The sequence below is a fragment of the Geospiza fortis genome, unplaced genomic scaffold (assembly GCF_000277835.1).
Source record: "Geospiza fortis unplaced genomic scaffold, GeoFor_1.0 scaffold381, whole genome shotgun sequence".
Lineage (NCBI taxonomy): Eukaryota > Metazoa > Chordata > Aves > Passeriformes > Thraupidae > Geospiza > Geospiza fortis.
In genome coordinates, this window is record NW_005054348.1 from 1,569,931 (window position 1) to 1,584,634 (window position 14,704).

The window sequence follows — 14,704 nt, forward strand, 5'->3', positions numbered from 1 at the left end:
TCCCTACACCAGTCAGTTGTGCGAAAAATTTCAGAAATCAGTTTGTCTCTTGGATATTTCATGTGTCTGTGATCTACATCTTTTTTGTATATATCCATTCCTGGATATATACAAGTATGTAGTTAATATGCAGTTTTTTGCAGTACTGCATGATGGGGTGTGTCATACAGAATCCAACATATATTAATTCAACACCTTGCAATTTTGTTACCCTCTTAAAGTAAACCTCTCTGCATCTTTTTTTTTCACTATTGTAGATTACTAAGCCATTCTTTGCAGCTGTATCAGATGGGATGGTGCAACAGAAGCTACTAAAAGTATTGTTTGACTTACTCTTAGACTGTAAGAACCCACTTTGTGCCCAGACAATCAGCAGTGTGTTTAAAGGGGTAAGTGACAACCTCCAGAAATATGTTTAGACCCATTGCAGCATGATTTTGTCATCTACATTCAGTAACACTTGTTGTTTATATCATTTATAGTGGGAAAGGAATGGGAAGCTTTTTGTCAAAGAATAGTGTTAATAGCATGAAAATTTTGTTAAATGACTGCTTTTAAAGGGTGCTTCTTTAATAGCCACCTATCAGTCACTTACCTACACTAAGTGAATGAATGCAGCAGAAGTCACTTCTTTTCTGCCGCACTGATTTTCGTTTTCTGGGAATGTGACAGGAATATGTGGATTATATACCCATATGTGCATGAAAGGGGATGTGTTTTAAAAAAGGCAGGGCACAGATATGTGATGTGACAGATTGTTCATTGGTGCTTGCATTGTTACTGTTTTGTTTCAGATCACAGTGTGTGCTGAGCAGATTGTCCAAGAACTGGAGCCTCCTGAGAAAACCAAAAGTCTGGCCACTGTTCAACAGACTAGAAGACAGAAAATGCAGCAACAGAGGTAAAGTAACTAGAAACCCACAAGTATTATCCGTGCAGTTTGAAAACACCAAGTGTATTGTCTTAATACATTGCATAGTTTGCACTGAAAATGCAAGCAAGCATTTCTTCTTTTCACAGTAAAATAAATCCAAGCTACTTTTGGCATGGGGAAACCAACTCTTGTCGCTGTTTGAGAGCTCATGGAAATACAGTCAAAATATATTTAAAAATCCAGTATATTTAATGTTGACAGTTGCTGTTATAGAATCATTACACAGTTGAACAAGATTCATTTTTGTTAATGGTAAGGTTAGTTTAAAATATAGATGCATGGACAAATTACATACACTGGGCTGAAACCTAACAGATGTTCATCAAAATATTCATTAGTTGACTGAAAAACAGTATTTTGTTTCCAGTAAGGTGGTAATATAATCACTAATTTTTAAATCTTTGTCCTGTTTCTTCTCTCCATTCTCATGAGGAGCTGTTTTGTTCACTGTACTTACTCTCTTTAAATATTCTTTCAGCCTCATTGAAACAGGATATTGAGTTAATTTTCCTGATTTGACCTGCAATAGCTTTTCTAATTTTCCTTCACTTGACCATTTTGAATAATTATCACCTATTAGATTGACCCATCTGTAAACTGTACCTGTCACAGTTCACAAACAGACATACTCATACACCCCCCCCGCCATTGCCTACATAGTCAGTGTGTTAACCACTAGTATTTCCAGAGAAGCAAGTTTCCTGGATGGCAAGCAGATCACCATTTGGACAGTTACCTGGCAGCAGAATTTTTTTTCCTCCCCACTTCCAGAAGCGTTTCCAAGAAATACTTGTTTTTTCGAGTTCGGTCTGAAATTTTTTGTTGTTTGTTTAAAATGTGTTGCTGCTTCAATCAAAAGCCCACACAGTGCCACCCCTCCAGGGAGAGCAGTAAAGGACATGCAATACTATGTGAAAGAAAAATTGTCTTTTTTTACTTGGGGATGTGTGTGTGTGTCTCCTGAAGCACTGTAGCATTTGCTTTGACAATCCATGATTGTTTCTCCTGTCTTTTTAGAAAGCCTCAAGGTGCAGAATTGGCACCAGAAACAAGGCACTCTAGCTGGCAGCGGGTGATGCTTATTCTGGAGTTACTGCAGCATAAGAAGAAGCTTCGGCATCCGCAGGCATTGGTACCTGCACTTTTCAACCTTCTGAGCAGGTAAAACAGAGCCTGGACCCCTCTCTGGTGCAACAGACACCCTAAACTTGAAAATACGGGCTACTGGGTCTGTGCTTTGTTGCCATGTCTTGTAGCTTAGCTTGCCTTTTCCAACTGAACTTCATTTAGGCCAGTCAGGAGGAGGAGGGGAAAGGGAAGTTACAATTTTTTCTCTTGGAAACAGTAAGATTTTTACCTGATGCTTAGCTTCTCTTGTGTGAAAACTTCATTGGGTAGAGGGCTTGGGATTGCCAAGGATGGCACCTGTCCTAAAACTGGGATAATTGGCAGGACTCGTGTCTTCAGCAGAGCTGTTATAATTCTCTAAGCTTTAAAATTCCTCCCAATACATTGTGGAACAGTCTTAGTCCAGTGTAACCTAAGGAAATTATTTTTTTTCCTGCCAGCCCTACATCCAGGCACTTAGGATAAATTTATATAGATTGGGTGTTTGTCTTTCTTATGACTTGCTTGTACATGGACTAGCAATTCTAGTCCAGGTTATATGTAAGTTTTTGGCAGTTCTTTGATAAGTGTCTTTTGTTAGACCAGTTGATGCATTTGAAAACAAAAAAGAATAAACTTTCGGCAAAGACTTTTTGGAAGCCTCCATTTAGAATTTATGTAGAATTAAAATGGCAGTTTCTTATTTGTGTCTTAATAGGCAGTTTGGTCACTTATTTTTCCGTCTCTTTTTTCCATGAATGTATAGGTGTCTGGAACGCGCAGCATCAAAAGAAGAAAATATGGAATATACAAAGCAGCTGATCCTTAGCTGCCTGCTAAACATCTGTCAGAAATTGTCATCAGATGGTAGCAAGGTCCCAGCAGGTAAAAATCACCAGACTCATCTCTGGGTAATTCTCTCACAGCTCAGCATTAAAACATTGGTCTCAACTTGGTTTTCTTCCTCAGTCTACACTGTTTTGTTGAGGAGAGAGAGATTTCTCTATGAGGGTATACAAGTTTGCCTTCCTAATCGTTTTTTGTAGATGCATTAGATATGGTTTGCACACTGAAAACAGTGCTTGAGTGTACTGTTTACTCCTACATGGCTGACCATTAAGGTGTTAATCAGTGGGTATTTTTACCTGCAGATATCCTGGACAAAGAAAAATTCAATGTGGAACTGATAGTTCAGTGCATCAGGATTTCTAAAATGCCCCAGACACACCACCATGCTCTGCTGCTCCTTGGTGCTGTTGCTGGAATATTTCCCGTAAGTAACACCTGGGATTCATGTGTTGGCTCTTCTCTTTGGTTTCCAAATATTGGGTAGAGTGAAGAACATAGAGATCTCTTCTGCAGGGAAAAACTTCCTGAAAAGGAGCCAGAGGCAAAATGGACAGGGTCCCTGCTCTTTTAGGGCTTTCTGTTTCATTTTAGCTGAAAACAAACCTCTGTCTTGATGCTTTGGTCACCAGCCATTTGTGGCTTGCAGTGGAGTGCAGTAGAAATGGAAGCAGCTTTCTGACACCAGCCCTGCCTGACCTTTCCACTCTGGTCACAGTTCTTGTGCCTTTTTCTTCTTCCTCCTGCTCTTTTATATAAAAAGGATGCTGACCTGTTAGCACATGCATTCTTACAAGTTCCTATCTTGTACAACACTGAAAAATGAAATTGTAATTGATAATAGAATTGGGTTGTTCTGATTTTAATTGACCAAGAAACAGGCCTTTTCTTGTATGGACTGAAATTTGACTGTACACTGTTCTAAGATTCTTTTGCTTTGAAACTCTAAACCAGCAAAATGTATCCAGGTGTATCAAACTCAGCTTGTATCTTTATATTTACTTCAATATTTTCTCCACAAGTTTGGAAAGGTAGCTTGTTTTCCTAAAGATAAAACTGTGATATTGTTGATAAATTTTTGGAGGATTTTGTAGTTTTATTGTTTGGGGTTTTTGTTTCCATCTTACTGCCATCACCTGCTAGAGAACTAGGCATTTGTTTTACATTAATATTGGCTCTTAAAAAATTTTCAAGGTCAGAATAGAAGGAAACATTTTGTATTCATTTAATCTCACTTTTAAAATCTAAAGCACTTATTCCAATCACTAAAAGTAAATGAAAAATATGCCCATAATTTATTGCTCTAAGTCCTGGCAAAATCTAGGAAACTAATTTTTGAGCTAGGTGACACCTCTAATCCAGCCTTCTTAAAATTGGTTACTATGATTACAGTCTAGGCCCCAAAAAGCCAAAAACTGAAATTAGTATGGTTAGTTTACACTGTATGATTGTGGATAATGCAGATGTTTTACAGATACAAAAAAAGTGGGTGGAAAAATCACTGGAATCTGTGCCACAACCACATTTTGTGCTTCTGCAGATTTCCTCATAGCTGGTTTTACTTGTGTTCACCTGGCACTGAGTGGAAGGATAACAAGGTGTTTTATCACACTAAACTCTCAATTTCCACTCTCTAATTAGTTGCTCAGACGTGTGTCTTGGTTTCTAAATAATGTTTAGAAATCTACCAGTCACACAGTAAGTAGCATTAAGGGACAATGTGCATTTAAAACTCATTTAGGGAGATTTTGAAAGATAATAATGATTCTCTTTTGATTTTTTGGGGTTTTTTAATAGGAATCCAATGTCATTTGTAGGAATGAGAAATGCCTCAAAGTACAATATGCACAGCAGCATGAACTAATTAATCTCTTCTTTTCCAGGATAAAGTTCTTCACAACATTATGCCCATTTTTACATTCATGGGAGCAAATGTCCTGCGTCTGGATGATACCTACACTTTCCAAGTAATTAACAAGACAGTGCAGATGGTTATTCCTGCTCTTATACAGGTACATTTGTCTGCTTAATGGAAAGATTATTAATTAACTTTATTTAGAATATTGGTGGTAGAATAAGTTGTCACCTACTCTAGGATTATTTTTATAGACATTAAATTGTTTGTAATATAATGTAATTCAGACTCCTCTGTCTCTGACCAAGTTCATCAGACTGCTGCTTCTTCAAGTGCAGTCTTGAGTTTCTGCACTTTATAAATGGTTTAGCCAAAATTACCACAACTATACGTTGAGAGGTCCTGAAACATACTTTAAGTTCAAGCTTTTTGTCATAAAAATAGCAGGCAAGTTCAGTAGAGGAACCATTGGAAGGAAGAATCTGGGTATTAGTCCTATAATATGTCATAGTCATAGGAATAGTAGATGTGGTCTCAAAGAAGTGGAAGTGCTTTTATTCTTCCTGCTGGTGTTTCTGGGGCTTTTCTTGATTTTGCTTGGACCTCTTAGATAAATGGCTAGAAACCAAAACAAAAATAGATCCTTGTTTTTCAAATCAACATTTTCTTCGGTCAGATTTCACTTGCACCTAAGAAATCTCGATTCTTGATCATATTTAGATTTAAACATGAAACATGGTGTATTATGTCATGTAAAAATGAATTGAGGAAAAAAATGTTTTCGATAATGGGCTGAGGATTTCCCAGACTATATTTAATTGTATGTGTACACATTTTCATCCTTATATATCCTCATCAGTTATAGTTCTCTGTTATATAAAAAGAGAGAGAAATTGATTTCTTTAATTTTTTTCTTTAAAACCTATCCTAGCAGCTCACACAAGTTTCTGTGACAAATTATTTGTTGCACACGATTATTTCATGTGGGAAGAAACTAATGTTACTTGAGGCCATGTAGCCCATGTATATTATTTTTCCTAGGCCCTTGAATCTAAGACACTAACTCAAAGTTTTCTGAAGGATGTGGCTTTGCTTTCTCTTGATAATGTCTTGTTTGTTTCAGCTGATGCCAAGTAGAGTTTTTCTCTTTTTTGTTCTTTTTTTTTCTTCCTTTTTAAAATTTTATTTGAAGCATCTTCCTTTAACACTGCAAAGGAGCTGTATGATTACAAATTTTACTTGGGAACACTTAGGTTTCCCTTGAGGTTATGCATTTGGCAGTGCTGTTGTCTGGCACTTAGTGGTTTCTCTTATTTTCTGAAGTTGCAAGAAAGGCCTTGTACCCACCTGCAGTAACCTGTCTGAGCTGCTGTGTTTGTGCCCAGGCTGAAGACAGTGACTTGTCAGAGTCCTCAGGAAGCGTGGAGGAGGTGGTGATCAAGATCATTCGTGTGTTTGTGGATGCCCTGCCCCACGTGCCGGAGCACCGGCGCCTGCCCATCCTGTCCCAGCTGATCACTACGGTGGGAGGAGACAAATTCCTCTGGGTTCTCCTGGTGCTGCTCTTCGAGCAGTACGTGACCAAAACTGTGACAACGACGCCAAGCACAGACAAGGTTAGCAGACTGAGGGGTCAGCTTTCTACCTGAGAGCCTGATCTCTTTTCTTCACAGTCTTGCCTTTAGGAAGGTTCCTAATAAGCCCCAGGTCATGCTGGAAAAGGTAGTGAGCTCTGGATTTCTGCTACAGCAGAACCTGATGGTGATGTTGGCTGTGACATGTACTGCATATTCAATAGTGTTACGTCTTGGGGCCTGAACAACAGATCAGATCATATTGTACAGCAATCCTTAATCTGAAGAGCTGATAATCTAATTATGTAGCGCTTTAATAGTAATGAAGTTGGGTTTTTTTCCTTCAGTTGCATTTGTGAAACATGATACTGGTCTTTCTCTACAGACTAAGATGAAACCCTAATAAGTTTTTGTGTAGGCAGGCCCTGAGATTAGGTGAAAGCTTAGTTTATGGGGGAAACAGAAAGAATTATTAAAGGAACACTGGTGAGAAGATAGTCTTTGCTGCAGCAGTTTGATCTCTCTCTTTAGCCTCTGGAGCTTTGTTCTCTCCAAGGGCTTGCTGCTTTTACCAGTAGTGTTAATCCTGGAAGTGTCCAGCTCAGCATGGCATTTTCACAAGCTCACTGAGGTGTTTTCGAGTATTTTTATTAGTATTGGTAGAAATATTCTTTCTTAATCCTTGAAATATTTCTTTTTTTTGTCTGAACCATTAACAGGATGCTGTTCTGGAAGCAGACACTGAATTTTGGATTTCCATCTGCTGTGAATTTAATGTACGTTCTCAGTTCCAGAGCGTGATGAAGATAATCCAGTATCTGACAGAGCTGCCAGAGAATAAAGAAGGTAACCACAAAACAGAGACAGAAAATGCATATAAACCTTCCTAATAGAAGAGACAAGGGGTTGTGGTTTTAAACTAAAAGGGGATAGATTCAGACTAGATATAAGGAAGAAACTTTGAGAGTGGTGAAGCACTGGAACAAGTGTCTCAGAGAGGTGGTGGGTGCCCCATCCCTGTCAGCGTTCAGGGCCAGGCTGGATGGGGCTTTGAACAACTGTAATTTTACTTTGTTTCTGTGATCAGAAATGAAATATCTTGTATTTTTGCAAACAAATGCAAATTTGTTTTGTCAATGTCTTCAGCAGATGATCCTGGGACAAAAAAGTTAACATGTAAGACAAAGCTGAAAAATCAGGAGGGGCAGCTCTTTAATGTGGAATCTCACTCCGACAAACAACTCCGGCATTTCAAATTCTTGTCAGTCTCCTTCATGTCACAACTTCTGTCCTCTCAGAGTTTTGTGAAAAAGGTAATAATGGCAGTTTGCTTCTAGACTGATCACAGTAAGTGACTGTGCCATTTTGTAATAGCTGAGGTGTAATTTACTTTTTAGTCTGACTTTATATTCAAATGGGGGGCACTGTCCAGTATATCGTGCTGACACTTTTATTGGCACAGTTTTGAAACCTTTCAGTAATGTTATTTATGCATAGGTAACCAAGTGAAATTCTGGTCCCAGTGTATTCCCACTGACTTTATGGAGATGGGGATTTCACTCACAGCCTGTGTAACTCCAAATTCAGCATGAGATTCATGTTGTTAATTGAAAAGACAAAATGTTATGAACTTCAGGCTCTGACTCTAGAAGATAGTCCCAATTTTTCAGCTGAAAATCATCCACCAGCATGAACTGCATTTGCTAATGTGACTGCATTGCCCAAGGGTCTCAGATTTCCTTCTAGAATGATGGCTTAAGTACAAATGTAGGGACTCATAATTGCCATGTTGGTGGACATTTGATTTAAAAAAGCCAAATTTGTGTATTCTGGCATTTTAGTTTAATGAGGGGAGGAAAGTTTCATATTTTCATTCTTGCTTTTTAAACCAGATAGTTGAATATGAAGAACCCGAAGAGCTGCAGGAGTTGGAACAGAGGTATGCTTTAAATATGCCCTACTCCTATTTTTAGCTTTTACTGCAGCCCAGGAATATCTTTTAAGTGTAGTGCCATTAGAATATCTTTTACTCTAATGATAGTTTTAAATGTCCTCTGCAACAAGCAGTATTTATCATGTGCAATTTACTTGGTTTTATGTTTTTTCTTTTAATGGAATGTAAAACTTTTTATTTCTGAAAGACTGCTCTACCCAATGTCCACTCTTTTTCTGTATTTTTGATAGAGGTTATTTACATGCTTGGCCATAATTGTCATGCTATTCATGTCTGAATCACTAAAGGTATTTGAGATTTTTAGCAAAATATATTGGTTCATTGGTAGGAAAGAAAAGTAAATCATTGTTCATGGGTGCCTCTGTATTGGTGTAATCAAAGATCACAGTTGTAGCCATTGTGCTGTAAAAGCCAGTGTTAGGGAAATTGAGGGTTTCTTTTGCAGAGGCCTAACTTATATGTTTGTTCCAAGAGAAAAAGCATGTAAGATTTATTTAAATGCTGTGTTCCATGAATGCTCATTTTTAAATTTTTCTGTTTCATTTCCTTGTATTTTTGTTGCCTTGTAAGATTTTATGCTTTCCAGTAATAACAATGGACTTCTTTAGCCTCCTTGTTACTTGCTGAAAGTTACTTCTTTCTGTCTAGGCTGTTAGAAGAAGTTCTTCAGTACATAAACACTGTGGCATCTTCAGTGGAAGGAAATGTGGACAAGCCAACGGCCAAATTTTGGAGGGTTCTGCTTAGCAAGTGCTACGATATGCTGGATAAAGTAAGTCTCACTAGCCCCCATGTTAGCACTGGCACATTGCTGCTTTTGCTTGTTAATATGATTATAAACTTTATAGGGTTTCTTGTTGCATTAGTACTATATTTCATTGGATGGTCTGCAGCCTGGTACATCAATGTTTAAACTCAGCTAACAACCTGAATAATTACAGCTAACAGCTTCTCAGGACAAGCAGAACAATAATCAGGAATGCTTGTTTCCTTTAGTTTAATGTTCTACTGGCTGTAAGCAGTCATTTCACTATGTCTGGTGGAGAAAAATGGCTCTTGGCAGCATTTCTCACTGTTAACTCATAAAATTTTTTATCTAATGCTGTTGCATATTTCTACATGAAATTAAATCCTTACACTTTTCCTCTTACTATTTTTTCTGATTAGAAATGTATTTGTAGAATTTGAGTGGCTATCTTGTTGGAATTTTTTTTTACCTGTAAAGCATATTCCAGTTTTCATGATGTACATGGAGAGGGCATTGGCAGAATTATTTTGGGTAAAGAGGGATAGAGCTCACAAGGGTAGACAAAAGGACTTGCTGAGGAAATATCAGAGCTAGTGGATAATGGCTGCTTAGCCAGTGAACGCAGAATAGCTGGACCCTGCTTTGTTGTTTTGCATGCCTCAGATACAGCATTGCTGGCTTGTCCTCTCTTCTTTGATCCTGAAACCCATGAGGGAAGTTGAAGAGAGTCTTATCAGGAGGCTGCCATGTCACAGTGCAGGCAAAAGCATTTATGGTATTGTTTTTTTTGTTTTCTTGTAGGTCAATGCCTTACTGCCAACAGAAACCTTCATCCCTGTAATTGGGGGGCTGATGATGAATCAGCTGCCGTCGGTGAGACGCAAGGCCATGGACCTCCTGAACAACAAGGTGCAGCAGCGCACCAAGTGGCAGAAGAGCCAGGTGAGGCAAAGGCGTTATCCTTTAGCAAAAGTACCCAGAGAGAGATTCATGTGCAAGTGCTTGACCCCATATAAAGATGGCAAGTACCAGTGGCAAGCCTGGCAAGGGCTCTTGAGCAGTGACACGAAGGCCGCCTGCCCACAGCTACCTTGCAGGTCCTGAGTTTCTCACTGAATGTCTGATGTGTGTGTTCTCCTGTCCTCTCAGATCCTGCAGCTCTTAGAGCTGGTTCCTGAGCTCATTGCCATTGTCAAGTGCAGAAGAAACGAGGAAGAGGAGGAGCAAGCAATCAACAGGCAGACTGCTTTGTTCAGCCTCAAGCTGCTCTGCAAAGGTTTTGGCACAGAAAATCCAGCGCCATTTGTGCCTGTTCTGAAAACAGCCATTGATCTCATTTCTTCAGAGAAGGAGGAAAAAAATGTGATGGGAAGTGCTTTGCTCTGCATAGCTGAGGTCACCTGTACACTGAAAGCCCAAGCAATACCTCAGCTTCCAAGGTACTGTGGGGTTCTTCTTAACAGAACCAACTGCAGCAGGAGTTAGTTACACCAAAGTGCATTACTGAAGGAATGCTGATGAAAGCAGTCTGCCCCTGTGTGTGTTTTGTGCAGACAAGATTAAAAGTATTTCTAGTGCTTGAAGGTGCTTTGTGGTCATAGACCTAAGAAACTAGTGGGGAACATTGCAAGACTTTTATAATGACCAGTGGAGTTCCTTATGGAGTCTGCTGCTGTCACTAGAGAGACAACCTTTATGGCTTTAGAAAAATTAGACCATAGCTGGTATTTTTTCTGTAGAACAAATTGCATTTAAAAACATGAGAATGAGTACAGTTGAAAACCCTTCATGCTACATTATTTTATTCTCCCAATCCAAGAAGAATCCATGTATCTAACTTGTTTCTTGTAAAACTGTTTCATTTCTTTACAAATACAAGTCTCTTATTGTCATTAAATCTTTAAACTAAAGACAGGGCTTTGAGTAACCTGATAGAGTAAAAGCTGTTGATCTAGATGATCTTTAAAGATTTCTTCTGATCAATCATTCTGTGATTTTAAATCTAATGTCCTTCATTAGCTTCAAAATAAAATATGACAGTGAGCCCAGAATATTGAGCTTTCTCAAATACACATGTAAAAATTCTTGTGAAAGTTGTCCCTGCAGGCTTAACAGATGGATGTATTTGATTGGAAACATACCCCCAAATGGTTAGTTATTTCACCTTTCTCTGCTTATGTTTGGTTATTCACAGACTGATGCCAGCACTCTTGAAGACTTTAAAAAGTAAGAAAGAGCTGGTCTCCAATGAGATTTACCTGCTGAGTGCCATCACTGCTCTGCTAAAGGTTGCAGAAACACTGCCACACTTCCTTAGTCCTTATCTTTTGGAGTGCTTGTTGCAGGTGAGCTCTGTGACTCCTACAGGTGTATAAAGGGGGGACAGGACCTGCCCAGATCCCAGAAGAAACTGCAGAGATTACTTTTTTCTCTGAAACTGAAGTAGGTGTGCTAATTGTGTGAAAGCTCATAACATACTACTCTTCTACTCCCTTTCTTATGTGGGTAACTCAGATACGGAACCTAAGAGCATCTCTTCCTCCTCCCTCACATTGTTGTATTTTTCCTCTTTGAAAAGGAAGATGAATCACAAAAAATCATTCTGTAAAATTCAGTCTCCTCAAACGTGTATCTGACACTCTTGTTGGAGTCATTCTAACCCTCTGCTGCTGACATGGGCATTTTTCAGAGTTTGTCTTCTGAAGCCAGTGAGGCTTTGTACGCAGACAGCTTAACGTAAGGTGTTCCAAGTGGTGCAAACAGCAAAATTCCTGTCTGACATTTGAAGCAGACAACTACTATAAAATAATTCTTAAGTTGCTAAGTAGGCCTGACTTTTGTTGGAATTCCTCACAGGTTGTCCGCTTGGAAAAGATTGTGGCCGAGTTTGGTCCCACTTCCCAGATCAGTGTCCGTGTAGCAGCACTGAAATCCATCCTAGCGACGAGGCTGGCTCCCCGAATACTCCTGCCTGCGGTCACCAAGTGTTACAGTGAAGTGCTGCATACCCGCAAGGTAAGGGCTTTTTTCATCCTTCAGTACTGTGATAAAGAAGGAGAAGAAACAAAGAAACAAGCATGCCAAAATTTGGTTCAGCTGTGTCCCCTCCCAGCACTGTGGCCATCACCAGCCTGCTCACTGCGGCTGAAGAGTGAGAAACAAAGGAAGTCTCACAAACACTGTTCAGCAATGGCTAAAACACCGCTGTGTAATCAGCATTGCTTTGGTCACAGATCTAAAGCACAGCACCATGTGAGCTGCTCTGAAGAGAACTAACTCCATCCCAGCCAAATCTGCCCTAGTCTTTATATTATTATCTCTGGAGTTTTTTGTACTGCTGCAGTGATTCAGGAAAGGTAGATTTGAAAGAGATCCAGCAGTTTAATGTCTTTTGCATGTTAGATGATGCATGCTTGGGAGATCATCCCATTCATAAAGGACTTTATTTATGTGCTAGGAACATGAGTGAGTGAGAATTTTCTCCAGTACGGTAGAGACAAAATGCTTTTCAGGAGTCCTGCTAACTTAAGCCCCCAAAAGTACAGGGAAAAAGCTTATTTATTTTATTGACAGTATTTAATTGAGTAAATGCATGAAGTACATAAATCCAATTCCCTAGTTATGTTTTTCAGTTACTGTCAATATCACAGTTGCCTTTGCATTGCTTTGCTTTTGTTTTGGCAGAACTGCCTGGGTCCCCTTATGAACATTTTGAAAGAGCACATTACTGGTATGGAGAAGGAGCACCTGATCTCCCATCAGCCTGAACTGACAGCATTTTTCATGAAAGTCTTGGACTTCCGAACAGAGCATGCTGAGGTAGCTTGCTTGGGAGGATGAGCAGCAGCTGCACCTCTCTACATGCCAATTGCATCACTTGTTTAAGAAAAGATTAGTAGATTCCATTGTACATGTGCTCTGAAATTCTGGGCATCCAATATTCTGTTCCACGTTGGTTTTATGGTGGAAAACATGGTAGTTAAGTATTTAGTCTGAAATAGATAAAATTAAAATGTGCTTTGAAAGCTCAAATTCTTGCATTTCAAACTTAGAATTATGTTTTCTGATTTTTCTAGGATGATTTAGAGGAAGTTGGTAAGATAGAGGCTTACATTATTGACTGTCTAATCAGTATGGTTATGAAACTTTCTGAGGCTTCTTTCAGGCCCCTATTCTTCAAGGTAAGAAGTCTAAATATAATTCATCTGCATCAGCATGTTTGTGTTTTCCAGTGCAGAGACACAGGAAACAGCTAATCTGCCTTTCACTTTCAGCTCTTTGATTGGTCCAAAACAGAGACTACCCTAAGAGACAGGCTGCTGACATTCCACCGAATAGCAGACTGCATTGCAGACAAGCTCAAGGGGCTCTTCACCCTCTTTGCTGGTCACTTAGTGAAGCCGTTTGCTGAGACACTGAACCAGGTCAACATTTCTAAAACTGGTAAGTTGTCAATTACTGGCTACAGAGAGACTTAGTCTTGATTGCTGACAGGCTAATTTTAATTGCAGAAATTTTAGTCTCACAGGATTTATTTCACAGCACACATAATTCTTTTCTCTCTTTTTTCTTCCTGTGGTAAATGAGAAATCTTTCTCTGATTGGAACCAAAGGACGTTTTTCGTCTATGGAATGGGGCTGCTATTATAATGTTGTGACCAAATGAAAATTTTCTGTGTCAGCTCCAGTGAGTTCCCTGAGTATGAAATTATGTAGAAAGAGGGTTTCTCTTTTTACTTTTTTCTTTTTCATTCATTGACTTCTCTTATATGCTGCCTGGTGTATCTAGACTCCTCTGCTTTCTTGGGCAAAAATAGGTATTATTTTCTGTGGGAAATTTTGCCCGTCCCAGTTGTAGTGACCTGAAGAAATTCTCCATATCCACAGGTATGGCCAAGCACTTCTCCTGTAGCCAGTGGGTATTCTCTTTTATTTCCATCAGTAGCAGACCTGCTGGGGCAGTAGCTTAAAGCCAGATAATGTATCACATCCGCTTGTTCTGAGTGATGAGTACATAATTGCTATGTAGTACATCCATTAGCCTGATTGACAGACTAGCAATGTTTCTGTCCTGCAGTTTTGTAGGAAGTTTTGTGTTTTCATGTCATATTGATAATACTTTTTTTTCTCCTTGGCTCATGTGTAGATGAAGCTTTCTTTGACTCAGACAATAACACAGAAAAGAGCTGTCTACTGTTGCAGTTCACCATGGACTGTCTGCACAAGCTGTTCCTCTTTGACACCCAGAAGTTTTTGAGTAAAGAAAGAGCAGAAACCTTGATGCAGCCTCTGGTCGATCAGGTATTGACAAATCCATAGAAACAATTCATAACTAATTTTTTTTCATAGTTAACAAAAAAATCAGATGTCAGTCCTCTCCCTTAACAAAAAAGGGGGCATTAGTTCATCATTTTTGGGCCACAGACAGTATTGATTTCTTTGCCTAAGGCTTTGAATTACTGTCTTTTTGTATCCTTTTTTTAAATGTCTTCATTCTATAAGGTTCATGCATGTTTATTGAGCTCTTGCAGAAGTGCACTCCCACTGATGAGCTTTGACTTAATTCTTCAGTACCTGAAAGCCAAAGCTAGAATTATTTTTGGCTGGGTTTATCTGAGCCTGGATCTGTTTTACTTCCACAGTTAGAAAATGTGCTTGGAGGAGATGAGAAGCTCCAGGAAAGAGT

General features: G+C 39.1%; 1 protein-coding gene across 1 annotated transcript in view; it reads left to right on the top strand.

Annotated features, from left to right (window-relative positions):
- The window catches only part of HEATR1 (HEAT repeat containing 1), a 34,434-nt gene that overhangs the window by 18,232 nt on the left and 1,498 nt on the right, over positions 1-14,704 (top strand). The window contains exons 23-42 of the mRNA XM_031058771.1: positions 258-389; positions 795-901; positions 1,952-2,095; positions 2,808-2,926; positions 3,193-3,314; positions 4,771-4,899; positions 6,128-6,358; positions 7,036-7,162; positions 7,466-7,629; positions 8,209-8,255; positions 8,919-9,042; positions 9,820-9,960; positions 10,168-10,457; positions 11,213-11,363; positions 11,875-12,033; positions 12,703-12,837; positions 13,095-13,199; positions 13,293-13,461; positions 14,165-14,319; positions 14,661-14,704. The exon at positions 14,661-14,704 is cut by the window's right edge and continues 109 nt beyond it. Of these exons, the coding sequence (XP_030914631.1) occupies positions 258-389; positions 795-901; positions 1,952-2,095; positions 2,808-2,926; positions 3,193-3,314; positions 4,771-4,899; positions 6,128-6,358; positions 7,036-7,162; positions 7,466-7,629; positions 8,209-8,255; positions 8,919-9,042; positions 9,820-9,960; positions 10,168-10,457; positions 11,213-11,363; positions 11,875-12,033; positions 12,703-12,837; positions 13,095-13,199; positions 13,293-13,461; positions 14,165-14,319; positions 14,661-14,704 (2,795 nt within the window). The remainder of the gene's footprint in view (positions 1-257; positions 390-794; positions 902-1,951; positions 2,096-2,807; positions 2,927-3,192; positions 3,315-4,770; positions 4,900-6,127; positions 6,359-7,035; positions 7,163-7,465; positions 7,630-8,208; positions 8,256-8,918; positions 9,043-9,819; positions 9,961-10,167; positions 10,458-11,212; positions 11,364-11,874; positions 12,034-12,702; positions 12,838-13,094; positions 13,200-13,292; positions 13,462-14,164; positions 14,320-14,660) is intronic.